General features: G+C 39.6%; 1 protein-coding gene across 1 annotated transcript in view; it reads left to right on the plus strand.

The window, feature by feature from the left end:
- camk1a (calcium/calmodulin-dependent protein kinase Ia) overlaps nt 1–8,088 on the plus strand; it is a 30,985-nt gene extending 22,897 nt beyond the window's left edge. Inside the window, exons 3-12 of the mRNA XM_046028403.1 lie at nt 424–555; nt 1,591–1,665; nt 2,396–2,534; nt 2,649–2,775; nt 3,081–3,156; nt 3,241–3,353; nt 3,651–3,729; nt 4,364–4,451; nt 4,615–4,786; nt 7,985–8,088. Coding sequence (XP_045884359.1) covers nt 424–555; nt 1,591–1,665; nt 2,396–2,534; nt 2,649–2,775; nt 3,081–3,156; nt 3,241–3,353; nt 3,651–3,729; nt 4,364–4,451; nt 4,615–4,786; nt 7,985–8,088 — 1,105 coding nt within the window. The remainder of the gene's footprint in view (nt 1–423; nt 556–1,590; nt 1,666–2,395; nt 2,535–2,648; nt 2,776–3,080; nt 3,157–3,240; nt 3,354–3,650; nt 3,730–4,363; nt 4,452–4,614; nt 4,787–7,984) is intronic.
- Nucleotides 8,089–15,994: the final 7,906 nt, after the last annotated feature.

Raw genomic sequence — 15,994 nt, forward strand, 5'->3', positions numbered from 1 at the left:
TGTTCTCCCCCCCCCCCCCCCCCCCCCCCCCCCCCCACACACACACACACACACACACACACACACACACACACAAACCTCTCAGTAATGTCCCTATTTTGAATTATTCATCTGACAGCACTCTCTCAAGCACACACCCTCCAAACACACACACACACACACACACACACACACACACACACACACACATACACACACACACACAGACAGATGGCTGGTACTTTGAGATCTTTTTCAAAAACTCTGGCCACAAACATTTCTAATAATGGTCTTTATTGTGTTTTATGTGGAAATCAACCCAAAACACACCTTTGCACTGAAAATATCAAGAATGTAATAATATTTTCATGAAAAGCTGTATGTGTGTGTGTGTGTGTGTGTGTGTGTGTGTGTGTGTGTGTGGGTCTACTGCCTCTGTTTTAGGGGAGCTTTCTCAGAGGTGGTTCTAGCAGAGGAGAAGAGGACCCAGAGGCTGGTGGCAATCAAGTGCATCCCCAAAAAAGCATTGGAAGGCAAAGAGAACAACATTGAAAATGAGATCGCTGTACTACACAGGTGAGGTCACCAAAGTTCCCTCGACACGACGCGTCAGCTGCCACTTTGTGTCCGGCAGGAGGAATTAGTCAATGCAGCCTCTCACGGCAGTGCATGTACAGATGCAGAATATATGCAAGGGGTCAATTGAATGGGTGACTAAATGCATGGTGTCAGTAGAAACAGTAGGATTGTGCACCGGAAATGTCAGGAGTAAAGAAGATAGACCTATTTTTAGTGTCCCTGTTGCCAGGGCAACAGCACACAGAGGCGGAGATAGTGTGGAGTTCCCCGCAGCAGTGTATTGAAGAAAGAGAAAGAGACATAGAGGGTGGAGAGGGGTGGGGGGGGTGGGGGGGGGGGGGGGGGGGGGCATGGTATGAGAAAGATATGGAAGAATGGGAGTGGAGTTTGACCCAATACTTAAAAGTCACCATTAAATAAATGAGAGAGTTAAGAAACTTAAAAAATAATCTGAAAAAAACACACACAGAGGGATGCTCTATTCCTACTAAAAGTCACATCCTCTCAGCAGCTGATGTGTTATAATGATGGCACATTCATATGCTCTCAACTTGACTTGAGAGCCAAGAGAGACGCTCGACTGTCTGTTGGCTTGTTCATAACAATAAACGATCCAGTTCTATTTTGTGTGTGTGCGTGTGTGTGAGAATAGCATTTGTTAGGCTACTGTCATTCTGTCAAGCCCCTGTAGCTCTATAATCTCCAAAGCCGTTCTTTGTTAATGCTTCCAGCTGCAGACGCTGGACGCTGGTCATTGTAATTCTTAACAAGAGGTCGTTACTGTATCCAAAGCTTTCCTGTGATATGATTTGAGAGGCTTTTACAACTCATGTTTTAGGAGAACATGGCAAACACAGATTTGATCCCAATTTCCTATAGGGCTTTCCATAGAAAAGAGAGAACATGCCGCTCTGAATTTTGCAGCAAGAATGCCATCTGGTGACCAATTGACAGTAAGCATTACAGAAATGTGGCTCAATTAAAAATGCAACTTATTCTTTCGGACAATGTCTGTCTGTTTATCGTCCTCAGAATCAAGCACCCCAACATTGTTACGCTGGAGGACATCTTTGAAAGTACATCCCATCTATATCTTGTCATGCAACTGTGAGTTTCCTTCCTCTTTATCGTACACCTAGGAATAGGAGATGTGCATTCAGCGTGCATCGTTACTGTGAAATAGAGCTGAAGCAATGATTTGATTAGTCAATTTGTTGATTTACAGGAAATTAATCAGTTTATTAAGCTGAAATGCAAAACATTCTTTGCCTGAGCATATCAAATGGGACATTTCGCTGCTTTGCTCTGATTAACATCATTGTAAGTTGAATACCTTTGGGTTTTGGGGTGTTTTTTTGTCAGGCAAAACAAAACATTGAAAAGCGTCCACATGGGATCTGAGAACTTGTGATGGTGGTTTTTCACTGTTTTATGTAATTTATTACATAAACATTTAATTAACATACAGGCTTCCCCCTCAAATAGGATGTAAAATCTTCTTATTTTACAGTCTAGTGTCATATATAATCATATATGTCACATATATATCATATTTAATCAATTATCAATTGAAATACTCAAATTCATGATTATTATTATAACTGCACAAGCACAATAAATGCTAGATGCCTTAAGTATAATTTTATACAACATTGTTTAAAAGAATATAGAATTTAAAACAAAGACTGTTTTGATCAATATTTGGCTGCACAGCATGAGTTTGTAATGACTGACCCACCGGTAAGAAGTTGCTTGTTAAAGGGGTTTTAACTAAAACCCACGTCTTCAGTAAAGGTACAGGACTATTGAACTGTTTTCCATTATTTTCGCCTGGCAGGGTGTCCGGAGGGGAGTTGTTTGACAGGATTGTGGAGAAAGGTTTCTACACAGAGAGAGATGCCAGCCAACTCATCCACCAGATCCTGGATGCAGTCAAATACCTCCATGATATGGGGATCGTCCACAGAGACTTGAAGGTATCATTGCTCGGGGGGGAAGACAGAAATATAACACCTCAGTCTGGCTTGCAGTTGCCTCCTTTCCGTTCCCCCTCTGCAAACCCTCCTATGTTATCATTCTTGTCTTTGCAGCCAGAGAATTTGCTGTATTACAGTATGGAAGAAGAGTCCAAAATTATGATCAGTGACTTTGGACTGTCAAAGATTGAGGGGTCAGGCAGTGTCATGTCCACAGCCTGCGGTACTCCTGGATATGTGGGTAAGGCATTTATTTCTCCGGTCAGCCAGACTCTCCTCACCTCCCCCCTCTCTTTCATGTGAGCTCAGCACTTGCTGTTTCAGCTGATATCCCCTCTGTATTCATTGCGTTTTGAGAGGCTCTTTCATCCACTACTGAGTCAAATGCAAGTGTTTCAGAAGTGCTCTCCACCTGTTTAACGTGACCTGCCAGATCACATGGTATTACCGAAAGGTCAAGATTACTTGAATTTGCCCTCATTGCTGCTCTGTGTCTCTCTGAGTATTTTCCACTTTTCCCGAATGTCTGCTGTGTGCGTTTCACAGCTCCTGAGGTGCTCGCTCAGAAGCCGTATAGCAAAGCAGTGGACTGCTGGTCCATAGGAGTCATTTCTTATATTCTGTAAGTCTGAGCTCATTCATCACTGAGAATTATGTAAAGTGACCACTTTATAGTATTGAATATGTAACGTTATCTCTCCCTCAGGTTATGTGGCTATCCTCCGTTTTATGATGAAAATGATGCCAAGTTATTTGAGCAGATTCTGAAAGCAGAGTATGAATTTGACTCTCCATACTGGGATGACATCTCAGATTCAGGTACTACCGATTACTAAAAAAATCTACAGCAGTGAAAACAGTGAAATTCAAGTCAAACAAGTCAAGAGTGTACTGTTGCAACATTAAGGGTGGTGATAGTGCAACGGATAAGACTATTCCTTTGGTGTGAGAGACCCGGGTTCAATCCCCCACTGTGACCCATCCACCGTTGTGTCCCCTGAGCAAGACACTTAACCCCTAGTTGCTCCAGAGGCATGTGACCTATGACATGTATAGCAATTGTAAGTTGCTTTGGATAAAAGCTTCATGTAAATGTCATTCATTTTTTGTTTGTAGCCAAAGACTTCATCTGTCACCTGATGGAAAAAGACTCTTTGAAGAGATATACGTGTGAGCAGGCCCTCCAGCATCCATGGTAAGAACGTCAATTGTCAATCAGCTGATAGAAGGAACTGAAACATTTAACAAGTTCAGTTTAATTTAAAATTTATTTTGAAATTAATCTCCAACCATTTCGATAAGAATAAATATTTAAAGATATTTACAGCAAATGTGCTAAACATTAACTTAATATGAGGATGAGTATGTGCTTTATATCTTTGTAAACTGATAATCTTTAGGATTTGGACTGTTGTCAACATTTTACAGATTAGAATTCTTTTTTCGTAAAAATCGATTCATTGGAAAAATGTTAGGGCTGCAATGCACATAATGTTAGAAATCAGTGAAAAATGCACATTTTAATTTCCCAGAGCTATAGGTGACACATTCAAATGTCTTGTTTTATCCAACCAACAGTGCAGAACTCCAAGATTTTCAGTATACTATCATAAACGTATTAAATTAGTACACATTCTGTACATTTGAGAAGCTCGAAGCAGATAATACATACCATCATAACAATAGTTTATGATAAATTTCCCATCAATCTCCTAATTTGATCAATAATAATATATTATTATTATTATTATTATATATTCATATCATAATAAACCCTAGTCAGATGCATCAACTGCCTGTAAATTCTTTAATTCTTGTTGACTTTGCAGGATCTGTGGAGATACAGCTCTGGACAAGAATATCCACGAATCTGTCAGCGCTCAAATCAAGAAGAACTTTGCCAAAAGTAAATGGAAGGTCAGTGCCTCGCCTGAATCATACAGTGGCATGCTGAAAGAGCAGTATTAAGATTGGCAGGAGTTAGAGCACATACTGTACTCCTTTGCTGTTTTTCTCCCTCAATAGCTGTCAGACTCAGGAGGTTTTCTCTCTGTCCCTCTCTCCCTCTCTGTCCATGTAGCAAGCATTTAATGCCACAGCAGTGGTGCGCCACATGCGGAAGCTGCAGCTGGGCACTAGTCTCGAGGGACCCAGTCAGATTACTCCCACCAGTCCCTGCCATGGACATCTGCTCCCAGAGGAAGAGGAGGAGGAGGAGGAAGATGATTTGGGAAATGGGGAGGAGGAGAGCTGTAAGTTATCAATTCACAGTGAATGAACAAACACCCTCTTTCAGTCTGTTTCAGACCTAAAGTTTAATGATGTAAGCTAGCAAGGAACAGACATGGGGGGCGGGGTGAAAGGGGATGAAATGAAAATATGCCGTGGTCATGTAATATCAGAGTTTATTTTACCAACAAACCATGTCAGCCAAGATAATTACTGAAACTTGGATTCTCCTGAAAGCTCTGATGTCGCTGACTTGGACGCTTAATAATACAGAAGTGCCTGAAAACCAAACAAACCTGGATGCTACACATTTGCCAAAGTCTGTAGTTCAAAGTAATTAAACCCAAATTTAATGAATTTAGTGCCACATTTTAAATTCACAGTATTTTAACCCTCTTGTGGGCCAACTTTGCAATCATAGTCCTCCGGTGATGTGAATACTTGCAACTAGTGGGGATCTTTCTCATCACTACCAACTAGACAGTACTTCAGACAGTAGGAAGAGGCTATGCACAGGATTAAATGGAAGATCGAGGATGAGGGGATGTGATGATGAATGGGTATGAAGAGGGTTAGGGTTACAGGGTGGGATTGGAGAAGTGAGGTCAGGCAAGGGAGTCGAGAAAACTGACAGGAGAGGATAGATCAACCAGTTACAAGGATAACTTGTTAAAGGAAAATTCAGATATTTTTCAACCTGGGTTTCATTCTTATAATTGTGGCAGTTCTAACTTTTGGTCGTGCTAACTTTGCACTTGCCACCTCTATTGTAGAGATTCGGCAACGCGAATCTGGCAAAAAAACAAACAAACAAACAAAATACGTATATTGGGGCACCCATCCTAAATGTTATAATAAACCAATGTTACAGAAATCATTTCCAACACTTATCTCAGCAGCTGACTGAAAGTAAAAATTGAAATTAGCACTCAGGGTTAGCTATTTTTGCTAACTGCAAAGTGATCTACTTATGGGGCAACCAGCTGGCTAACCAGGTGTAGCTGTATGGTTAGCCATCTTGCCATATGCACAAATAATAAACCAAAATATATTTTTTGTTGTTTCATATGAAGTTTTTACTTAAAGATCCCCTCCATTCAATGATGTGTTTTTCTCATAATTGCGTTCTCCAAAATGTCAGACCTTGACTTCACTTCACATTCCTCTACTGAAAAGGAAAAGGTCTGTACAAATCTGAGATTCAAACGTACTCCAGGGAAGCTAGATTTGGTACGTAAAAAAACATTTGAGAGACAGTTGCTGTCTAGCAAATGCTACTGGCAAAGAAACCTGAAACCTCCAGAGCAGACTTGTCAGTATCATAGACTGTATATAAAGATGAACGACATGACAGCTCCCCCAAAGGGTCGAGTCTAGATGGTAAACCTAGATTTGCAAAACTCTTACGAGATTTATACGTGTTGTTTCTGCATGTTGGCCTACAGGGCCTTTCGCCAGAAATGCACTGTTCGTGTCCTGTGTGAAACCAAAAGTCTGTGTTGACTTATTATTTTATCACAAACTATGATCTTATCCCAAACCTAATCAAGCCGTTGTGTTGCCTAAACCAAACCAAACTGCCACTGAAAATTGGAAATAATTTTATATTTATAATCACTCTTTACAATAGGTCACCTGACTCTTTTTGTACAGTGGGAGGAAGTGGAAATGCGTCGTTTGTCTTTCTATGTAGTCTATGGTCAAGACAGAGACCGAGTGTTTGCACTGGCACAGTGAAAGTTTTGAAAGTAAACATGGTAGAGAGCGCAGTTTCCATCCACTATCTACTACTGTGCGTAACAATGCGACAATGTGAATGCCCTGGAACATTGTAGCAGATATTCACAACCACTAATGCTGTGTCAGCAACTGCCAATTACAAGCTAAACAACAACATAAACAAAGAAAAGATGCTAACTAAACTTACAATTCTGATACATCTGCTAGTTGCTATTTTTGTGCACAACAGACTCATCTACGTCTGCGTCTGACTGAGGCTCAGACATGTAGGTTTTGGTTAATCGCGCCAATGTTTCCTCTAACACTAGCCATCGTTCATCGGTCAACCTAGCACAAGCAGCACGGCAGGCCATTCATAGATACAGAATGTCTAGACGAGTGAGGAAGTGTAGATGTGCTTCCATCCACTTTATCTTTTTTAGTTTTTATGTTACTTACTTAATACTAAATACTTATTAAATTGTAATCATGGCAGTGTTTTTTTACGTACTTTGAAACATGTCTGAATGGGAACAGATATTACAGAACTGTCCTGAAAGGCTTCTTTATGGGGTGGTTATGCACCTTACCATTCACCACTTGATATTTCTGATCACTTCAGTTGACCTGTTCACATTTTTGGTATTGGTGTATATTTTGGATTTGCAACTCACTGTTAACCACATCATATTACAAAATTTACAATTAACCTGTTTAACATTTCTGGCATTGTGTACTTTTGGCTTTTGCACTTTACTGATAATCTTTACTCCTATTTTTAGTTTATTTGCACTCTATATTTTGCACACTTTCCTACTTTGTACTGCAACTGCTTTCCCTCGGGATAAATAAAGCCCTACCTTATCTTATCTGTCTGATCTTACAGCTGTTGCTTAACTTATAGAGAGCTGACCATTTGGCCCAGGCCCAGCTGATTTTGGGGAGGTGAAACAAAGTCTCTTGCACAGCAATATTCATCACAGCTGTGAATTTGTTGTAGTTACACAGCTGGTATCGCTCTATCCATGTACACTTGCGATTGTCTTCCTTGTAGTCTGCTGGATAACATTAACAAAATATTCTCCCATTTGTTACTACTTCTCTAGCATGAACACACGCTAGACAGCAACCCACAGCCTCACACCTAGAAACAAACCACCGTGTGCAGGTAGCTGTTTGGTTTGCCGGCTGATTGCACATAGATCAGTCAGAAACAATATCTAATCCAGGGGGTGTTTACTTTTGGTCAGAGAAAAAAGCATTTCAAATGACTTTAAGTTCAATTTGAGTTGATTTGGAAAGCTTTAGGAGGCTCCCGCTGCTTGCTTGAATATATGTTGGTTAGCCGGAGTCAAATTTCCCATATCTCTACAAAGGAAGAATGCAAAGTGTTAATGACCCATAATCAGAATGACCACAATTATGAAAATAAGACCCTAGTTAAAAAAATACTAGAATTCCCCTTTAAATTCGTATGTTCCCTGTTTTGCCCTGATCTCCAGTGTCCCACTACGAGGATGGCCGTCGCGGAAGCGCTGAGGGCAGCACAGATCGGGACAGCCTGAGAAGCTGCACCTACTGCTGCAGGCCAGCCAGTCGCGTCTGAGCACAAACTCCCCATGTCATGGTGACATTGTATCCCTGGAGCGTCCAGAGCCCGCCCGCCCAGTCTGGCCAGGAATGCAGAGTAGTTATCAGGCAGTGTCCACCAGGGTACATCTACAGCAAGCAGGTCACTGTCACAGTGAAGAGAAGCACACTGTAAGTCTTTGTCCCAAAAAAAATCACATCCTGACTCAAGATAAATATGTTATAACTTTTTTGCAGAACAGAATGCACGGCTGCTCCGAGTGGACAGCGATCTATAGAAAGGGCCTGTCTGCATGATTATCCTGAAATAAATCTCCTAGCAACCTAACATGTAGTTGGCCTTTGTGCAGCTATAGCAGACAGTGGTAATTTGCAGTGCGTGCATAACAAGAAGTGGTTCTGGATGTTAGCTTCAGGAAGGATCCAAGCCTCTGGAGTCTTAATCAAAGATGGGGCAGTGGCCGAAAGGCAGTCTTCTCCATTGTTTTTGTTCTCACATGATCTGTCACATCTACCTCTAACCGCGATTACTGTCTGTCTACATGCACCTGCTCAAAACACTCTACATTACTGTCAGCTTTCTCCAAACATCTGGCCAGACAGGGCACAAAGAAAAGGGGAACGCTTTCTAAAAGGGAAACAGTACTGAAAGCTACTCCTGCATGTCTTTATACTCTTTACCTGTCAATGTGACTCAGTCCAGTCACTGACCAAGTAGCTGTTTAGTTGAATAGAGGCATGTCTTCACTGCCGATGCCACCTGCCCATTTGATCACACTGTCTTTTTTCTCATATTAAGTGTTTTTGTCCTTTTATAAGTATTTACTAGTTTTGTTTAAAGCCTTTTTGGATAGTGGAGGGTGATTCTGGGTGTTATGGACTCTATATACTATATTCTGGCTCAGACTGGGCTTGTGAAGAATGGTTCTGACCCGGAGTGTCTGCATGCTTCTGTTGGGGAAAACATTGAAACGTATGAATATCAAAAGGACTTTTTTTTGTTTTTGTTTTATGGCTGTTCTGTTATCAGAGGCTCAAACTGAGATCCCCCGCAAGTCCCTAAATCACAGGAATCTGACCATCTGCCATGGGCTCTAGGAGGAGTTATTTTGAAGGTGCAATTATGTTGAGAATCCTCTAAATTCATGGGTAGAAAATGATTATAGTCATATGACGCTCATCCTCCCTCTTCTGTTTCTGGCAAGCATCTCAATATCCTCCTGCTGTCAGTCTCTGGGCCTCTGGGAGGGATCTCAGTCTGGGCGCTCCGCCTGCTCTGTGCTGTGCACCTCTAGTGGAAGAAGTTTTGGTCTACTGTTTGCATGACCTGGTTAAATATGTTTACATGAATGATGATCAATTAATATAAACACACATGATTATTATTACTCTGTTGTATTAAAAAATGATGTAATACTGTAATTTTGAGCTATATAATGTGAAGTGAGTAACACCAGAAGTAATGTTGTTGACAAAGTACAACACAGCACAGTGGACTTAACATTTGCATTGACTGTCTTGGTCAAGTCTCTACCTGAGTGACATTTCTCCTGTACTATTTATTTACTCATCTCGAATTTTATTTTTGTTAGTCTGTTTTCTTGCCGTTGCTTATGTAGAACCTCTTAAACTATTTATCCCTGTGTGATAGCCAGGCACAAGCAGAAACAAAAAAAGGTTACACAGGCGCCAGCCCAGCCACAATGCAAAACACGAAGAAAAAAAAAAATAAGGCTGGAAACATCACCTGCCTGCCATGGGAGTAGCCTTCAGTGCGCAAGCTCTGCAGTCCTCCTGAGTAGATGAACTACGGTACTAAAGCCATACAGTGAAGTGGGGATGTTCTACTGTATAGATTCAGATATGTTGTCTTCTTATAAATATACGACTCAGATGACGGATGGTGATGCTTTGCAAATATTTTATGTAAAAAAAAAATAATAATTCTCCCTGCGACAAGTGGCTGAAAACAATTAAATCCTAAAAATAATCATATCATACCATTATTAATTTATTATTAGTTAGCTGTAGAGATAGCCAACCAATCCATAAAAAAAATCATGCCCACATAAAACAATCTGTCATTGATACTTTCAGGTCCATAGTACAGTAAAATACAGCAGTCACTCTGGATTTACATGACATGTAATTATGGAAAATATGCAAACTGTGTGTGAAGGGCTTCATGTTAACTGTAATGTTGATGACTCTGACAACATGGCTATTATTTGTTTGGTAAATGACCTTATGTTGAAACTTACTTGGGATTTGTTTCCACTTGGCTGTGTTTTGTTTTTTTTGAAAAGCGTATTTTACCCATTACAAACACATCTAAATGCATAAAGAAACACGTGTATATTATATATATAAATATAAGTATATATTGTATATCCTTTTTTGTAAAAGCTGTTTTGAGCTACAAATGTATGGATGCAATGCATCATGGGTTATTGAACAAGACGTAAAAAATACAATGATTTGTACCCACAAAGATATGATTGCAGGAAATGAAATAAATCTTCCTTGTCTATGCATTGTGTGTTCTGTCATTATGGAGTAACTTTAATTTTAGTGTGGTTTGGAAAGAAGTACCATTTATTATTTTCCAAAGATTAAATTAGATTAAAACCTTTCCATACATAATCAAATGAATGTTCACTAGAACTTGATGGCTGTGACGTCGTCTTTTTTCTTTGTTTTGCACTTGCCTGCACATTTCATCACTGAGGAAAATATTCCAACATATCAATTTCCTATTGATACATATTTGTTAAACGTAAAACACACAAAGGACACAAAAGTCATTTTAATAGTCAACTTGGAATTACAATAACTCTCTGTGTGGACCTCATTCACATTGCCAGACATCATGTCAGTGCCCTCTTGAAAGCTCAGACAAATATACCTGAATAGACCACCACTTAATTGATGATGCTACACTCCACAACATCACAAAACCGATCTAACATGGCTGTATAAAACAATGAAATGTGTATGAAAACTGAATACACCAAAAAACAGATTGTAAATTGTGCTATAAAACCTCTGTCACATACTGACAACATAGAAAAATGTCCATCTTAGTAGTAGTATTATGGAAACAGAAACAAGACATATTACAAAATAGTAACACAAAAACTAACATATTATGGTGTAAATTCTGTTTGCATTGTTGGGAAGTGAGAAATTATATATGTAACAGCTACCGTACACGTGCAGCTCTCAGCTGTCACCACTGTCTACATAACAATCCAGCAGTCTGATTCAGCCATGTAGACTTAATGGTGTTATTCAAGTGAAGTCACTAATTTATTTTAATATTGATCACAACAGAAAAAACTGCTACTTTACATTTGCAGCTCTGGCCAGGTGCTTCACCTTATCTAATTGTTTTGCTGACCATGGATGCTCAGCTGTATAATCTATTTCTTGTACAGGTTTTAACACAAAACCCCTAACCCTCCAATAGCTATTTCATATTCTGTGTTGATATCCCCATCAACAGTCCATTGTAGTGACTGTCAACAGAAAACATTCAATCACGAATCACAACTGGCAAGCACTTCTTTTTCTCCTGCATCCAACGCTGCAGTTCTTCTCAGTCTCTCTTTGACTCGGAGGAACTCTGGTCCCTCTCGCTGCTGTCCTGTCTCTCTCTCCAGCTGTGGAGGAATTAAGACATATTAAAATTTTAGAGCTCATATGTGTAGCCACAGTAATGCAGCACCATTTTCACAAGATACTTTGTGAATAGGTTTTAGAGATAATTCTCTAAAATGAAAGGCCTGGTTCCATAGTTGTAAATGGTCTTACAAAATTCATTAAGTGCTGTATTTTAGTTTATATAAATAGAACACCTAGAAGGCATGAATACACACAGGATGTCTAAAGGATCAATGGTTTTCTTCCGGAGCCCAGACTGGACTGCTGTGTCGGAAACAATGTCTACACTGCCCTCCAGTGGCTGACTGCAAAACAGCTTAATTCTCCACATTGTACTGTATAATCACCATAGGATAATCATATACCACCATAGTCAATCATGTGTGTGGAAATACTGAGCAATTTCATTTGATACAATCATTTTGCTCTCAGAACAGATCATTTACTTTAATGTCAGCCACTACGACGATTTGTTAGTCAATGTGACGAGACTGTGTGTGAAAAATGTGCAAAAATAGAGCATATTCTGTGCAAACCATTTCTAGCTTCTGATGTCTTTTCAACAGTTCTTGATGAAGTGGCAACCTGTTCTTCTTTGCCTCTTCCTGATCCCTGCTCGCTTTCATCCTTTGTTCCCATTTCCTCTTTTCTAAAGCCCTCTGGAGTTCAGTCTTTCCTTCTTGTGACACTATTCTGACCGAAACACAGAAGGACTTTATGATTTCGGGAAAAACAATAAAACTGGAGTGTGAGTGTTCACGACACACTGTGTGTCTGCCCAACCTCTTGTGGGTCATCCGCAGTTCTTTATGGAGCTCCTGGTGACTCTTGGAGGCCGTTAAAGGATTGAGAGGTTTCTGGGGTCTGATGAGATTACTGCCCTCTTCCTCACTCTGTAGCGGAGGAGCCTGAAGCTCTGAGTATCGGTCTTCCTGCTCAATTTGGTGTGTCTGCATTACTGAGGCTGGAGAGAGAAAAAAACATACCAGCTTACAGTATATATTTTCCTACCAAGATTGTTTTCCTGTTCACCCTCTTCTTGTGATGCAGAATTCATCATACTTGCAAGTGACACATTCACCATTTACAGCTGGTTAGGTTTCAGTATTACAAACACATTATCTGTCCAAAGTTTTCTAATATTAGCCACCAGAAGCTACTGGTCCAAATAAGGTACCAAATGAGGCTGTAGCAACAAAAGCACAGAGTGTATATTTAGTTGCTTTCAGATTCATCTTTTCATTTCCGAAAGGAAGTTTTCAAAGTTACATTGTCTCGTTTATGTCCCTCAATTATGTTTTTATTGATTTATTATTACTCATCACTATCTTTACATTGTTGTATGTATATATATAAAAAATGACTTAGTTAAAAACACATTTTACAGACTTCAGTGTTGAATGTCAGGCAAATTGTTATTGACAGCCACATAACAGTTCACTGACTTAACAAATGACAGTCAAATCAATAAAAATGCTTCTGCAGCAAACACTACAGTCACCACCTGTGCTTCATAGCGCAGATTCACAGGTGGCACAGACAGTTTCCTCCCTCAGTCATACAAACAGACCCTTACCCTGCCTCATTTATGACAATGATAATAAAAGCCTTTCAAACATGTAAATAGAAGTTTCTTTTATTGGCAATCATAAATTTTATGTTTGGTTGCTAAATATTTTTAGATTTTGTTGTTGTTGTTGTTTGTATTACTTTGAATGTATGCTTATTTTAAATTGTTTGTTGTTGTTTTTTTAACATGTTTGAAATAAATATATCAATCAATCAATCAAAGCAGTGGAAGAAGTACTCAGCAGTGTATTAATACTCTGTTACAGCTAAAAGTCATGCATTCAAATGTATTAATAAAAAGTATTAGCATCAATATATACTCCTATACTTAATAATAATACTTAACAAAGCCCTGGAATTATAGTGGAGTAGAATAAACTTGCAGAAAATGAAAATACTCAAGTAGTAGTACCACAGTGGCTCAGGGGTCAGTACTGCTCTGCCTCAAAAGCAAGGTTCCAAGGACCCATAAAAAGAATACATAGATTTTATAGATTTTATAGTCAAAATAACAATTTGGAAATCTATATCTTCCAGGAATTGTCCTTCCATCAGCTCTGCAATAACATTATGCGTGTAGTAGCCTACTGCTTGTTGTTGCTTGTCGAACATGAACTGAAAATGGTAGAGGTGGGAAGACAAGTACTTACAAGATGGCATAAAAATCAACAATATCACATTGGATATTCATAGGTTTCTCACCAGACTGGACCGAGTGTGTCGCACTTCTACTTGGAAAATGTTGGAGATCTCTCTGTCGGCGGGAAAAAAGGAGATGATATGTAAAACAGAATATAACATATCTCACAGTTACTACCAACTTACCCATAAGCTATAGTGTGTGTAGCATTAAAAACAGGGAAGGATGAATATAGTGTGACACATGATAGCACTCCAAATAGATAGAAATCTCCCAGTCAGGTCAGCAATGCAGTTTCATGCAAATGGCAGGGAGAGTTGTGAGCAACACAAAGCCGCATTATGATGCTGACAGACAAATGAAGTGTCAGCTCCAGTTCCACATGTCCAGTGAAGCGAGGGCCCTTACTGGTGAGGTGGAGGGCTGCCACCTCATTAATGTCAGGATCAAACAAAACTCAGTTTGAGTCCCACTGAGTTACTCATTTGCTGGAGAATTAATAGTCGAGACAAGAATTATTCCCCTGCGGGCTTCAGACTGGGCTGCTGTCTGTGAAAGTGATTATTTCTGTATTTGCTGTTTGATGAAATATTTGTTTAATGTTGTTTAGATGTTTTAGAAATTAAAAAGCGTAGCAGACTATATTTTTTGTTCTGCGCATTATCTACTATAGATACATTTACGTTATCGATCCATGTTCATGTTACATGATGGTTGTTGTAGCCTTGGCATTAGATAGATGCAATTCAGCTGCACCATGTCTGGCCATCTACACACACACACACACACACACACACACACACACACACACACACACACAAACAATATATAGTAGCACTGCTAAATGTGTTCAAATAAAGTAAAGTTTAAACAAGATGACAGTAAATTGGAGGGAAGGAGGGAAAAGTGCAACCTAAATGAGGCATTTTAATGACAACTCTGCTTCTGGCTGCTGTTTGGTCGATGAGGGGAGAGTCACGCTGTTTGGCTAAATCTCCGACAGTGGATACTGTGTGGAGAAGAATTAATAGGACATGACGGGATAAACACTCTCCAAGGCCCACTCTCCGGCGTTGGCAAGATTTTTTTTTTTCATTGGATAAAGACCAGTGTTTGGTACAAGCACTCACTCTCTTTGGGAAATAAAAGATAGAGACAACAGTAGCAGACAAACCTACCAGAATGAAGTTCTGCAAAATAAAAGCTTTAACGTGATACTCAAATTAATACTGTTGAAATCACTCATTAAGACAATAACATACTGTAACACTGGGTTTCTCATCATCTTTTAGTCTCTAAATCTTCTCAAACACACAATGCATGCCAGTCAACTACTGCTGCCACATGGATGCTTCTGCTGGATTATCTTAATGTGACTTGAGTAATCATACATGTGTTATGTCTCACAGGGAAGGACAAAAAGCAAATGAAGAATAAAAATCAACAAACTTACTTTCTTTCCATGGGTGACTCCCATGTCCTCACTGTTAGTCCAGTTGTAGTTTCTGCTGAGACACCTCCTGGGCTCAGAGTGGACAGAGTGTCAGTAATAATTAGAGGTTAGTCTCTTGCTCTGCCCCAGCAGCCCAGAATGCCAGAGAAAGAGGTAGCTGCCCTGCGTTTGGACCAATGCTGATGCTCCCAGGGAACGGCAACCAAGTGGAAGACAAACCCTGGAGAACAAGCCAAAAGTGCTGGAAGAACATTGAGTGTACAGCAGGGGTGGAAGTACTGCTCTTAAGTACTTGAGCATCTATTTTATGTTGATCTATATTTTAACTCCACCACATTTATCTGATAGCTGCAGTTAATAGTTGCTTCTCAGATTAAGATTTTTCATAATAAAAACCACATGATAAACTTATATAATACACCGCATTGTAAAAAATGAAACTATTGCTCCCAGTCAACAAAAAAGCAGCATCTGGTTGGGGCTCCTAGTCATGTTTCAGATCTCTATGAGTTCTAGTTCCCATCTTAACTATAAACTCATATGATGCTCAGAAACCAGATAAGTCAAATTATAAATTTTGTACAAAAAAAGCAAAGC

This window comes from Micropterus dolomieu, linkage group LG18, assembly GCF_021292245.1.
Source record: "Micropterus dolomieu isolate WLL.071019.BEF.003 ecotype Adirondacks linkage group LG18, ASM2129224v1, whole genome shotgun sequence".
NCBI classification, from domain to species: Eukaryota; Metazoa; Chordata; class Actinopteri; order Centrarchiformes; family Centrarchidae; genus Micropterus; species Micropterus dolomieu.